Source organism: Phocoena sinus, chromosome 14 (assembly GCF_008692025.1).
Source record: "Phocoena sinus isolate mPhoSin1 chromosome 14, mPhoSin1.pri, whole genome shotgun sequence".
NCBI lineage: Eukaryota > Metazoa > Chordata > Mammalia > Artiodactyla > Phocoenidae > Phocoena > Phocoena sinus.
In genome coordinates this window covers 65418155-65430885 of record NC_045776.1, presented here as the reverse complement: position 1 = coordinate 65430885, position 12731 = coordinate 65418155, and the positions used below count along the sequence as shown (strand labels likewise).

At 48.4% G+C, this 12731-nt stretch overlaps 2 protein-coding genes across 5 annotated transcripts in view; one reads left to right on the top strand and one right to left on the bottom strand.

Annotated features, from left to right (window-relative positions):
- Window positions 1-1274, bottom strand: part of LOC116765020 — a 20790-nt gene extending 19516 nt beyond the window's left edge. Inside the window, exons 1-2 of the mRNA XM_032654059.1 lie at window positions 1164-1274; window positions 647-896 (exon numbers count right to left, since the gene is read on the bottom strand). Coding sequence (XP_032509950.1) covers window positions 647-896; window positions 1164-1274 — 361 coding nt within the window. The remainder of the gene's footprint in view (window positions 1-646; window positions 897-1163) is intronic.
- On the top strand, window positions 1173-12731 carry YWHAH (tyrosine 3-monooxygenase/tryptophan 5-monooxygenase activation protein eta). 4 transcript variants are annotated; one of them, XM_032602634.1, is made up of 3 exons: window positions 1305-1581; window positions 2445-2606; window positions 11293-12731. In XM_032602634.1, the coding sequence occupies exons 2-3, from the start codon at window positions 2604-2606 to the stop codon at window positions 11944-11946; spliced, it is 657 nt and encodes a 218-aa protein (XP_032458525.1). In that variant the 5' UTR covers window positions 1305-1581; window positions 2445-2603; the 3' UTR covers window positions 11947-12731. The 4 variants fall into 4 exon arrangements, with proteins under 4 accessions (XP_032458523.1, XP_032458524.1, XP_032458525.1 ...); XM_032602632.1 differs by lacking the exon at window positions 2445-2606 and having other exon boundaries at window positions 1173-1581; XM_032602633.1 differs by lacking the exon at window positions 2445-2606 and having other exon boundaries at window positions 1304-1581; window positions 10241-12731.

Genomic DNA, 12731 nt, shown 5'->3' with positions numbered 1-12731 from the left:
CACTGAAAACATTCCATGATCTTGTTCTACCCCACCTCATGTCCCACTGCCAGGCCTCTCTCCTCCCCATTTCGTTTCTATCCTCACTACCAAGCCCTCGCCCTTGCTGGACCCCCCTCCCTAATACCTTTTCGCTGACTCTCACCTCCTTCAAGGTCCAGCTTACCTGCTCTTCGGTTTTTAGACCTCCACTTCTCAGAGGCAGGGGCTGTATCTTACTTATTCTGTGGCTACTCCTTCCCCCAGTGCTGAGCATGCAGTAGGTGCTCAATAAAATGCTCAGAGAACATGAGGCCCCTTCACCTGCACTCTCCTTGGCATGTTGTACTAAGTCTGGCCATGCTTTAGTGATTGGGATTTTCCTCCCTTGTCCGGGACCCAGACCAGCGCCTGGCACCAGGGGTCCTCAGCATGGAACGCCAGGACTGGGCTCAGTGACCAGCTGGTCCACTCTCCTCTTTGCCACAGGAGGAACCTGCCACCACTTACAGGCTGTGTAACCTTGAGCAAGTCACTAGTCTGGTTTTGACAGATGGGGAAGCCAGCAGGGCCCACCAGGGGTGGAGGGTTCTGAGCATTAAATAGGATCATACCTGGAAAGGCCTAGCACCGGCCCATCTCCTAGCAAGTGTGTGGTGACTCTTACCTGTCCCAGCGGGGCCACTCAGTCTCTCCTCCCGTGGAGGGCACAGTCTGCACAAGGCCACTTCCCAGGACGGGGACGCAGTGAGTGAATGTACATGGGGCTGTCCCCAAAGGCCGGACCTGATCCTGCCCGGCCAGTGTTGACCGAAGCTCAGGGTGTGGCCCCCAGAAACCCATCGGCCAGGCTGGGCGGGGGTGGGTCCGGGGCACGTCCGTCCCTCCGGCACGCGACCTCCTGGCTTCCCCAAACACTAGGTTTATTTGCTTTGGGGGCCCTTCTCAAGCCAGACCTCTAACCTGGACTGAGAGACGCCTTTCTGGGTGGGGTCGTGACAGTGCGCAGACTGCACGGCTGCCATCACCGAGGCCCCCACCCCCACCTCCGCTCCGCCGTCCCAACCCCAGCCCTCCCCTCTCCCACCTCCACCTCTGCGGCGGTAAAATGCAGCACTCGCTAGGCGCCTGCGCGGCTCTGGGGCGGGGCGGTGGCCTCAGCTATTTATAGAAGGTGACGTCACCTTGAAATAGACCGTTAGGGCTGGCCCGCCCTTCCCCCCCCCCCACTCGCGCAGCAACGCGCCGCCCGGCCCGGCCGCTCCCACTGCGCAGGCGTCCTCTCGTCCTCCCATCCCCCCGCGCGGCCGCCTGTCCTCCCTAGGCGGCGTCCGCGGCGCGAGCCACAGCGCGCGGGGCGAGCCAGCGAGAGGGTGAGCGGCGCTACCTGCTGCCTGCAGCCTCGGCCGGCCGGCGAGCCAGTGCGCGTGCGCGGCGGCGGCCTCCCCTGCGACCGGAGAAGACGAGCGGGCGAGCTAGCGGAGCGGGGCGCGAGGCGAGGCAGGGCTCAGCGACATGGGGGACCGCGAGCAGCTCCTTCAGCGGGCGCGGCTGGCCGAGCAGGCGGAGCGCTACGACGACATGGCCTCCGCCATGAAGGCGGTGAGCGCGTCGGGAGCCCGGGCGGCCGGCCGGGGGCCCGGCGCAGGGGAGGGGTGGGCAGCCGGGCGGCGGCCCCCTCTGGGCCAGGGGCAACCCCGCCGCCCCACTGGGCGCGGCCGCCCGCTCTCAGCCTGCTCTTCCCGCGCCCGCCGCGCGCCCCGCCATTTCCTGTGGCCGGGCCTGGGGGGTGTCCAGGGAGGGGGCGCGGCGGGGACCCCGCTGGTGGGCGGGGGTCGCGGCATCCCAGCTCGGAGCTGCGGGTGGGGGAGGGTGCTCGAGGGAGGGTGAGGGAGCCGCATTTCTTCTCCTGGACCGTTCTGCCAGGCTGGGTCACCCCTTCTCGCCTTCCTCCACACACCCCAACTTGTAATAAAGAATCATCTAGTGAGTGGCGCCCTGTCTCTCCTGGTTTCCTCTGCCACGACCTGAACTCGGTGTAATGTCGATCCGCTTTTGCTCTGATCGCCGGCATCGTTCTGGTTCCATTATTCCGCGCCCGGGGTCCGCTTTGTGTGCGGAGACCCCCCATCCTGAAGTCCGACGAGGACGCGGGCGGGAGCGCGGCGGGCCTGGGTCCCCCTCCCAGGTTGGATGTTGCGCCCATCTGCCCGGAGACTAAAACGGGTCCTGACTTCTGGGGGAGGCGAGCCCTTGTGCCTTTGCCTTCCCGAGACCCCTGGAGACTCGTCTGCAGCTCCATTTCCGGGGAAGGAGTCGTGGCCGGCCACACCCTGGCCAATGCGGTGGATTAGATACCACCTGCGTGTCTGAGACCTAGAGTTCCGGTGACCCTCCTACTGTCCCTGTCTCCTCACAGTAGTTCACGTTTTCTCTTAATAAACATTACTTATCTCTGCGTCAAGGTCACAGAGGGGTAGAGCCACAGCTGCGGCCGCCAACGTGCCATGTTCACCCAGTGCACAACCTCCTGAGACGTGGGAGGATCTGCCGGGGCCCCACCCTAGACCTACAGACTCAAACTCGCAGGGGTGGGACTCAGATCTGCACTTGAACCAGCCCTCATGGCAAGTGCTATTGGGTTTAAGTTGAAGAATTACTGCCCTGGGTTATATAGCTCATTTGCCCTTCTTAGGGTCTTGGGAGGGGATTTCCTAAAGAAAAAACTACAAATATCGAGGCTCCGTTAAATTTCAGAGTCATGTGAAAAATTCCTTTTAAAGCTTTTGATATTAATATATGAAACATGTTGTTGAGGTCCGTGTTTAGGATTATCCAGGTAAGAAGTGTTATCTTTTCCATGTTGTTCACGTCACACGTTGAACCAGGTGTTTGGAAACCACCACCACCCATTTGTTGATTCATTGGTGATGTGGAGTTGATCATGGTGTTGTGGGCCAGGTAGGAGCTTTTCATCCAGACCAGGGACGATTTAGGTTTGGGACCTGAAGTCTTGTGTAATTCTGGGGGTCTTATAAGGAAAAAAAAGTAGGGTATATGAGTTTAGCAAATTTCACAGAAACAGGACTGACTGCATTTCCTTGGAAGGGGTCCTGAGCTTAATCTTCTTTGGGATAAAGCCACTTCTGTCCACACAGCAAGTGACACTTAAGTGCGCCTCTTCTCCCCAGTCACCGAGTGGAACTGGGATTGTGCGGTTGAGGCCGCTTTCTGGACATTTTAGCGAGGCCCTCGCCTATCCTGCAAGTGGCACTTTGAAGGCTGCAGTTTTAGGAGCCTTTTGGGGAATAAAGAAGGGATGGGGCTGGAAGCAAAGTGAATTGAGGCTAAGGGAAAATGACCAGAATGTAGTTCTGGAGCTATAGGAAACACGAGGCAACTTGAAATTGGAATTAAGGAAAGAATGCAGAGATGTAGCCGAATGGAATACAGTTTGTGGAGAGAAAATAATTGGTTTTCTGGTCTTCGAAAGCAGGCTTGAAAGATGCTTTCCTGCAGCTACCTACTTGTGTACACAGATTTTCTCTGAGACGTTAAGGTAGGATTTTGCAAACTAATGGACCCTTTCATGTATTGGGAATATGTAATATCTGTATCTGAGATGATTGATGGGTTGGATAGGCCATTGAAAATTCAGTGCATACTCTAATTATGTCATTTCAGAATTGTGATAAACATTCCCTCAAGGTAACTCCTATTAAAAAATAAGAACTTTTTTGGTCAGTATGCCTGTTTCTTCTATTAAATAATTTTTTTTTTGGTCACCTAAATTAATGGAATATATTTATTGGAAAGGACTTGGCAAGGGTCAGTGGAAAACTGTTTCTCATGTTTTACCTGTTAAGTTGATGTTTGTATGTTAAATTCTTAATATTATTGATAAGACTCAGTCCCATTTCATTAATATATAGACCTAAAATATAGCTTTTGGAAAGAGTTGGAATTCTGATAACCCTCTGGGCTTGTGTGGGTTTTATTCAGGGCAGGTAAGTAGGCTTCTCTACCGCACCTGAGTGAGGGGATGTTCTGATGCCACCACTCTGTGACCTTGAAGCTCACATCTCTTGTCTTCTGGTCCTCTGAAATGTGTAAGTTGTAATGTTGGTGTTACTATCAAGTGGGCTTTCAGCTTTCATTCTTCTAACTTGTTTTCTGTTTCCTTTATAATTTAAATGGTAGCTAATAATATTGCCTGCCTGTAATGATTGATGTCCCGTATGCTACCAGCGTCACCTGGAGGATGCTGTCAGTAAGGCTTTAAGAAATCACGCATGTTGGAAACAAAGGTGTTGGCTCACATCAGTTGAGAACTGCAGTTCCCTGCCTTTCGTCCTAATTTGAAGAGGCAAGAAATGTTTTTGAAGTGAAGTAAAGACATTTCTTCCAGCTCTCCCCCATCTCATACCTTGTCCCTTAACTAGAAAGAAACGCTGTGAAAGATTCTCGAACCCAAGTCCTTCCTAGGCCAGGCTTGGAATGCCCTTATACAATTCATAACCTCTATAAAGTGAGTGCAGTACCATCTTAGGAGAACTACGAGGTAAACCCATAAAGTGGCATAAAAATACTTGTGCATAACACTAAGTGATTCTAAGGAAAGAGGGTAACTAACCAGATAGATTTCTAGTGAATATTCATGGACAGACATAATTCAGTCATGTCACTTATTGCCCTTGGTCATCTTTTATATTAAAACGTAGGGGCAATCATGAAGTTTTAAAATGTCAAAATTGTTTGGGATGGCATGGTGTGTTTTAACATTGATTACAAAGTTGACAAAGGACGGGGAGAAATATGTCTGAAGGACTTGAAGAATATCTGTAGCAATCTTAAGTGCAGGCAACAAAGCTGCAGCTTAAGGAAATGAGTCGGAGGGGAAGAGGTCCAACCAGTGGCCCGAGGCTGTTATTCCAACAGCTGTGAGATCCTGGGAAGTGGGGAAGTGAGCAGGTGGTATGTAAAAGGAGAGCACAGCTGAGTGGCCCAGGGTGAGACCTAACCCGTGTTGCAGTTACTGAAACTAGGGATGATTTGGAGGTGTACCAGAATTGTGGTTAGTGTGACACCTTAAAGCCACATTGGTAGGACCGTTTGAAATCTATGTAAAATAGCAAGTCGTGTTTCTCATGTAAGTATCGCTTTGTCACGTATTGACTGAGGAAGGAAGAAGTCTCTGCATTATTCTTGCAATATCCTCAGTTGAAAGACACTTCAGTTGGTGAACAGTTCACATAGCTTTGCTGCATTGACGTGGGAGTTGTCCCCATCTGGGTTTGGGGTTGCTGCATTATCCCCCGAAGAGCTCCCACAGTCAAGGATCTCACTACTCCCTTAAGGAAACCAAAAATGTATTTTCTCATCACTGTCTGGAATTTAATATTAGTGGTAGACTGCAGTGTCACACTTTTCCAGAAAAACGGTTTGGGAGGGGATACCCCAGATGTGTTTTCCATGTTACAATTCATCAAGTTTATGAAATTTATCATCTTACCTATTAGGCAGTTAGTAAATGGTAGCTTTTATTCCATGTGTACATTTTCATTTAATCTTGCGAACAACTCTGGATGGATCCTGTTATTAACTCCATTTTACAAATGAGATTTGAAGAGATTAATTTTCTCAAGGTTGAGCTGTAAAGGGAAGATTTGAACTCTCAAATTTAGAGCTATCACTTTAACCACTGTGACAATGCCCCGTGAGGCTAAGGAATCATATTTCTTTCTAGTATACTTTCTGGTCTATTAGCCATTGTCATCATTGGTGACTAAGTTCCAAGCCGTTAACATAAATGGGCTTACTGAACAAATAATTCCCTCTATTAGATGTAAGTCATTTTTGCCAAGTTTGATTAAAAACAGAATCTACCACTTACGGTTCTTAGCTGCAGCAGGGGAGCATGAAAGGCAGACTCATCTGGATTGTGCTGTTCTCTTGAAGACCAGTTTTTTTGCTTAAGAAGCAAAGTATTAATTGAATTTGAGTTCCTGCTATGAATTGAGAAGTGCAAGACCATGTTACATTATAGTTGTGGTGTTTTAGGAAATCGTTTTTCCATATTGCTTTTAGTATATTTTGTAAGCCTAGAGGCCCCCACATTTCAGTGTCTAGGTTGTTGGTGAGATGCTCCCAAGTGTCCAGGTTGAGGCTGCCCCTCCCACTCCTCGCCGCAGTGGCATCCCCTCCTTGGTGGTGGGTGTTGGCACTTCCCTGTGATCGACACTGGCACAGCTTCTGAAGCCTTCGGTCCTGGTGCCTCAGGGGCAGTAGGGTAGAGTGACGCTGTTCAGATGGGGTTCTGTATAATGCCTGCCAAGACCTGTGAAAATGTTTACTTATGTTCAGAGCAAGACCAAGGTGGTCTCTTAACGGTACAAAGCGAGCTATTTTGACTAATGTTAAGCTTAGAGTGAATATTCATAACCTGAACTCACCTGCTCTGAGCTTGAAGCTGGCCCCTCTCCCAGCCTTGCAGAACTGCAGCCTCGCCCTGGTTTAGACAGAGGGCAGTCTTTCCAGGCTTGGGCAAGTGGTGACCAATGGCAGGTGCTTTGCCAGCTGGGGTACAGACAGAATCCTCACTTTCGGGGCATTAACTTGGGAAACAATCAGCCAAAAAAGCTTTCATCCCTCAAGCTCACTTTTCTTTTTTCTTTTTTTTTTTTTTAATATATACAGGGTTCTGCCAAAGAAGCTTAAAGATTTTATGATGTGGTTATGTTTACATAATCATGAGGATTGTTTTTTTCTGTTACAAGCTCTTATATCAAAAGCAAGCTTGCTGGTAGCATGTGGGTGTGGGTAGCTATAAAGTTCGGGGTGGTGGCTGTGCTGTGTGTGTGTAGCTGTGAAGGATGAGAGCACTGTTCAGGAGTTGCATCAACCCCAACTTGAGCAGTGTGGCTTGGCAGCTCAAGGGTGATGTTTTTTTGTTTGCTCAGTGTTCCTTCTGAGGTTGGATGTTTCCCAGATTGAGAACTTTAAGTTTTCCCAAATAGTCCGTGGGCTTTTTTTGGCAGTGGGTCTATTTTTACTCACAAACACATAGTTTATTGCCTTGTGAGTTAGTGGGAGGAGGCCCTTAGGGATTTTTGAGTAAGCCAGTGGTGTCATAGGAAGATAAATGAATTCGTAGCCGACCAGGTTGTTCGTGACTTTCAGAAATGCTGTGTAGTCCAGAGCGGAGAAAATGGGTGAAAGGAGTTGGTGCAGCCAAAGGCTGCGTGGTGAGGACGTACATGAGCAGAATGGCTGGCAGGGAGTCCAGTCCTCAAAGGAGATGAGAGGAGAGCCTTCCTGAATGGGAAGGGTCCATCAATTTAAGGTTTTCAGGAAGCCTGTAAGTAGGATTACCTGGGGTGGGGAGGTGGACAGGAGAACAAGACAGCAGGGTGGCTGCAAGCAGAGGTGGTGGAACCCCTTGCAGCTGGTATAGCCACATGAAGATATAATGTCTGGGGCGGCCGCACTGGGCGCACCTGGTGTGCGACGGAAACGAGAGTGTTGAAACTGGAGTTGGAGCAGGAAGAAGGTTGAGAACCTTTGTCTGGGTCTCTTCTATCTCGAGAAATCCGTGTCTAGTCTTTGTTCCTTATTAGAAACCATTTAGAAACTTGTGATTGTTGAGATGCAGTAAATCATCTCCGTAGACCCCGCAGATGGCCATCCCGCTGGTTTAGTCTTAGGGTGGTTGGGACCCGTTCCTGCTTTCCTTTCCCTACACCGTTTGCTTCCCAGTGTCTGCGCCTCTCAGTGGGTGACGAGACTTCTCTTGAAGTCTCCTGGCTCCCGTATTTTGGAATTTGAAGTGTTGGGAATTCGTGCTAACTAACATTAGCGAAGGTTATTTGCAGTAAGTATCACCAGCCAAGACTGGCTGTAAATCTTGTTTTAATAGGCCATCTGATTTTACTTCAGTCCGTAATTTTCCAATCTGGGGAAAACTCCCGATTTTCTTTAGTTATCCGTTCAAGTAATAAAACTGTCTTCCTCCCATAAGTTTCCTTTTGTTAACCGAGCTGTAATCCAGGAGTATTAAAACACACTATATTTAAATGTATCCAGTTATTTCCTAGTTAGGCCCTGGCTGGGGTTCTGAGAACAATGCTTGTGTAGCCGTTAGTCACACTCAGCTGATGCCGATAGTGATTCATTCAGACTGGCAGGCCACCAGGTGATCGTTGCATAAACACTGACACTCCTAGTCAATGATTTGTCTTGTGAAGGTGTCATACATATTGTCCAGTAGCCTTTTTTGGCATTTTATTCCTGATGGAGCAGGGATCCTCGGATTCCTGGAACCCACAGATACACCCACGTTTATGTTGATATTCAATAGTATTGACCTCAGGCCTTACCACACCTGTTATAGTTGCTCAGGAAAAATGGAATCCTAGGATTTCAGAGCTGAAGAAGTCCTTGGAGACTGTTTGGGCTAGTCCCCCTTATTTGACTTTTGATGCCCAGAAAAGCTGTGTTCTGTTGAATGTCACACAGCTAGCTCAGGCTAAACTCTAGATGTCTTAAGTTTTTTTTTTTTTTTTTTTTTGCGGTATGCGGGCCTCACTGTCGTGGCTTCTCCCGTTGCGGAGCACAGGCTCCGGACGGACGCGCAGGCTCAGCGGCCATGGCTCACGGGCCCAGCGGCTCCGCGGCATGTGGGATCTTCCCGGACCGGGGCACGAACCCGTGTCCCCTGCATCGGCAGGCGGACTCTCAACCACTGCGCCACCAGGGAAGCCCTTAAGATTTTTTTTGAGTAATGATACCACCCCTTGTGCAAACACTGTGTGATATATAAATATTTCAGATATGCACTCAATTTTAATGATGTGCTCTGGGGACATACTTTGAGGTGTCTTTGCAGTAGTCCAACAAAAGCAGCTTTACTGGTCGCAGGATGAAGTATATAGTGGCTCCTTATGGATGTCATTTGCATTTTAACATCAAGTGGCCTTAGTTGGATTTACTTATTGGAAGATCTGAGGAGCTTTTCAAATTCTTTTCTTGCCTCATGTTTTGTTTTACTGAATATTGGCCTAGAAAAGTGTCATGCTAAAGGATTCAAGCATTCTGAGATTTGTCTTAGTATTTGAGATGGAATTTTGATTTATAAGGGTTGCTTCCTTAAAAGGCCAAATTATCAGAAAAATATCTACAATGTCTCTTTATACTTTTAGTAAGCAAGTGTGTTTAAAGGCACTCCCTGAAGGAGAAAACTAGTGGGGTTACAGGTCTTGAGGGGAGCATGGATTGTGGATTAGTAGAGAGGAGGGGATTGCCCCAGACCAGCGTGGAGACCATTCCTGTCTTTGTGGGGAGGAATGAGGAGCCGGGCTTGCAGGCAGCCCTCCTGGGGAATGTCAGGGGCGGCTTGTAGCTGAAGACCACACTGAAGGAGGAAGTGGGTTGGGTTGATTGACTAGGCAAAGAGGGAGAGGCCATCCCTGGCTAACGATTTGCAGCAGAAGAGTACGGGTTCTGGGGTCAGGGAAATGGGGAAGTTAGAAGAGGGAGCTGGTATTTTTATTTTGTCTGGGATTTGTTGAGGAGGGAGGTGGTGGTAGACAGTTGCGTGTTTCACTTTTAAGAACTTGGCACAAGTTTTCTAATTTTACACGTTTAATGATTACATTTGTTGCTTATGTTCTTGAACTACTAATTTTTCAAATAGACCTATCATCCTTTTTAATTCATTTTTTTTAAACTTCTGATTCTCTACTGCTCAGTCTTCTTAATCCATGGTAAGCATGTCTGTTTTATTATGTTGTTAATAAGTTTCTCCATCAGACTTGGCTTTTCCCTTCCATTGGAGCAAGTTCTGTCCTTATAGTTTGATTTAAGTAATGCCTTTTTGTTGAGCTTTGTGGTTTTCTAAGTGCTCTTCTTTTTTCTTTTTCTGTTTTTAAAATTAAAGACCTTTCCCAGTAGGTAACATAGTTGAGGAATCCCCCCACTTTATAGAAGATACAGGCCAATTTAGTGTGTTAGTGGCTTTGCTGGGGCCCAGAGTTTTCTGATTCTAAGTCTGTATTAATTTCCTAGGACCACCAAACAAAGCCACCACAAACTGGATGGCTTACAACAAGAGAAATGTATTTTAACACAGTTTGGAAGGCTAGAGTCTGAGATTGAGGTGTTGGCAGGGCTATGCTCCCTCTGAAGGCTCTAGGGGAAAATCCTCCCTTGCCCCTCCTCGTTTCTGGTAGCTCCTGGTAATTCTTGTAATCCTTGGCCTTTGTAGACACATCACTCCAGTCTCTGCCTCCATCATCACATGGCAATGGCTTTCGTCTTCAGATCTCCCTTTTTCTTATAAGGACACCAGTCATTGGATTTAGGATCCACCTTATGCAGTATGACCTCATCTTGACTTGATGACACCTGCAATGATCCTGTTTCCAGATAAGGTCACGTTGATGGGTACCAGGGGTTATGACTTCAACATGACTTTTTGGTGGCACAGCTCAGCACAGCAAAGTCCACTGTTCCTTCTACTGATGACACAGCTGGCTCGCTTGCCATTGGCATCATGAAGAATTTGAAATTTAACGTTTCCACTTAAAATAATTGGTGCTTCCATCCTTGATGGGCAGTCAGGGTTTCCTGTCAGGTAGGTCAGAGTAAAGCTTGCTGCTGAGTAGTTATGCCTCCTTTCAGCAGAGGCTGGGGACACCTTATTGTCACTAATGCATCTGTTTTGGGTTGGGGGAGGGCTGGGTTTACCAGTGGGTTCCACGTGTAACCAGGGTGAAACTCTGGCCACTAGATCTGTGTGGTGTTTGAGCTCATCTGGGAAACTCTTCTTTGTTAATAAGTGTTTGAGGGAGGTGTGATTGGTTCTTTCTAGAATAGAAAGCTGGAAGTAGACTTCCAGTCTGTGATAACCTTTGGACATTTGACAAAGGAATTGTATGATTTTACTGTGAGAATATCTTACGCAGAATAGCTGAGCCCCAGGGCTCTTCCCCACCACCTCCTTGTGCACCAGCACCTCACAACCTTCCATCAACATCTTTATCCCCACACCTCCGCCAAGGTGAAGGCGGCATCTTAGAAGGCCTAAATTATTATGACTTTTTCAGAGTCCTTATCACTAATATTTTGAGTTAATATCTATCTCTTCTGTTAGACTGCAGTCTCCCTTCAGATAGGATCCTTGTCCAGTTGGTTTTTCTTGAGTGGCTTGTCCATAATCCTGTTTTTGAGGAGGGTTGTTGACTGGGTTGAAGGGAAGATCTCTCTCCAGGGTTTTCAGACTCGGGTCTCAGTGTTTATCTTTTGGGGATGTTGCAGGTGACCGAGCTCAACGAACCTCTCTCCAATGAAGACCGAAACCTCCTCTCCGTGGCCTACAAGAATGTGGTCGGTGCCCGGCGGTCTTCCTGGAGGGTCATCAGCAGCATCGAGCAGAAAACCACGGCTGACGGGAATGAGAAGAAGCTGGAGAAGGTTAAGGCTTACCGGGAGAAGATCGAGAAGGAGCTGGAAACAGTGTGCAATGACGTGCTGGCCCTGCTGGACAAGTTCCTCATCAAGAACTGCAATGACTTCCAGTATGAGAGCAAGGTCTTCTACCTGAAGATGAAGGGCGACTACTACCGCTACCTGGCAGAGGTGGCTTCTGGCGAGAAGAAAAACAGTGTGGTCGAAGCTTCAGAGGCAGCCTACAAGGAAGCCTTCGAAATCAGCAAGGAGCACATGCAGCCAACACACCCCATCCGGCTGGGCCTGGCCCTCAACTTCTCCGTGTTCTACTACGAGATCCAGAATGCGCCCGAGCAGGCCTGCCTCTTAGCCAAACAAGCCTTCGATGACGCCATAGCCGAGCTGGACACACTAAACGAGGATTCCTATAAGGACTCCACGCTCATCATGCAGCTGCTGCGAGACAACCTCACCCTCTGGACGAGCGACCAGCAGGACGAGGAAGCCGGAGAAGGCAACTGAGCGCCTCGGCCCACCCCCGCCCCGACCCCATCACCACCGGTCCTTCCTCACCACAGTCACTAAGTATCTAGTGCTAAAGCTATCTGTATGGCAGCACAGCTACTCAGATCTGCTCTCTGCCCCCGGGAAGCAGTTCCAGATAAATTTATGGGCATTGCTGGACTGATGGTTGCTTTGAGCCCACAGGAGCTCCCTTTCTGAATTGTGCAGACAGGTGCATTCTGAAGGAGGCATTTTCCTATGCCTGCTGATCTAGGTGAAGTGCAGGCGAAAGCCTCGGGGAAGTTAGGAGAATTAACCACACAGGCTACAGTTGGTATTTAAATGGTCCACTTAAAACCAGCTGCTAGTGTTTTGTTAAAGCAGTACATCTGTGCATGCAAAAGTGAATTCACCCCTCCCACCTCTTTCTTAGCTAATGGAAAACTGTTAAGGGAAGCTGATATGAGAGACCACTTGCTCCTTTCCATCAGCTTAATAATAAACTTTAACATGAGGTTTCAGTAGCGCCTTGTTTGCCTCTTTAAATTATGATGTGCACAAACCTTCTTTTCAATGCAATGCATCTAAAGTTTTGATACCTGTACCTTTTTTTTTTTGGTTGCGACTGTTTAAGAATCATGGATTTATTTTTTTGTAACTATTTGGCTATTGTCCTTGTGTATCCTGACAGCGCCATGTGTGTCAGCCCATGTCGATCAAGATGGGTAATTATGAAATGCCAGACTTCTAAATTAAATGTTTTGGAATTCAGTGGGTAAATAAATGCTGCTTTGGGGATATTA

Coding starts and splice junctions, on each gene's coding strand:
- YWHAH (XM_032602632.1), top strand. CDS start 1,495: ATGGGGGACCGCGAGCAGCTCCTTCAGCGGGCGCGGCTGGCCGAGCAG. Junction 1,582..11,292: donor TGGCCTCCGCCATGAAGGCG/GTGAGCGCGTCG, acceptor GGGATGTTGCAG/GTGACCGAGCTCAACGAACC.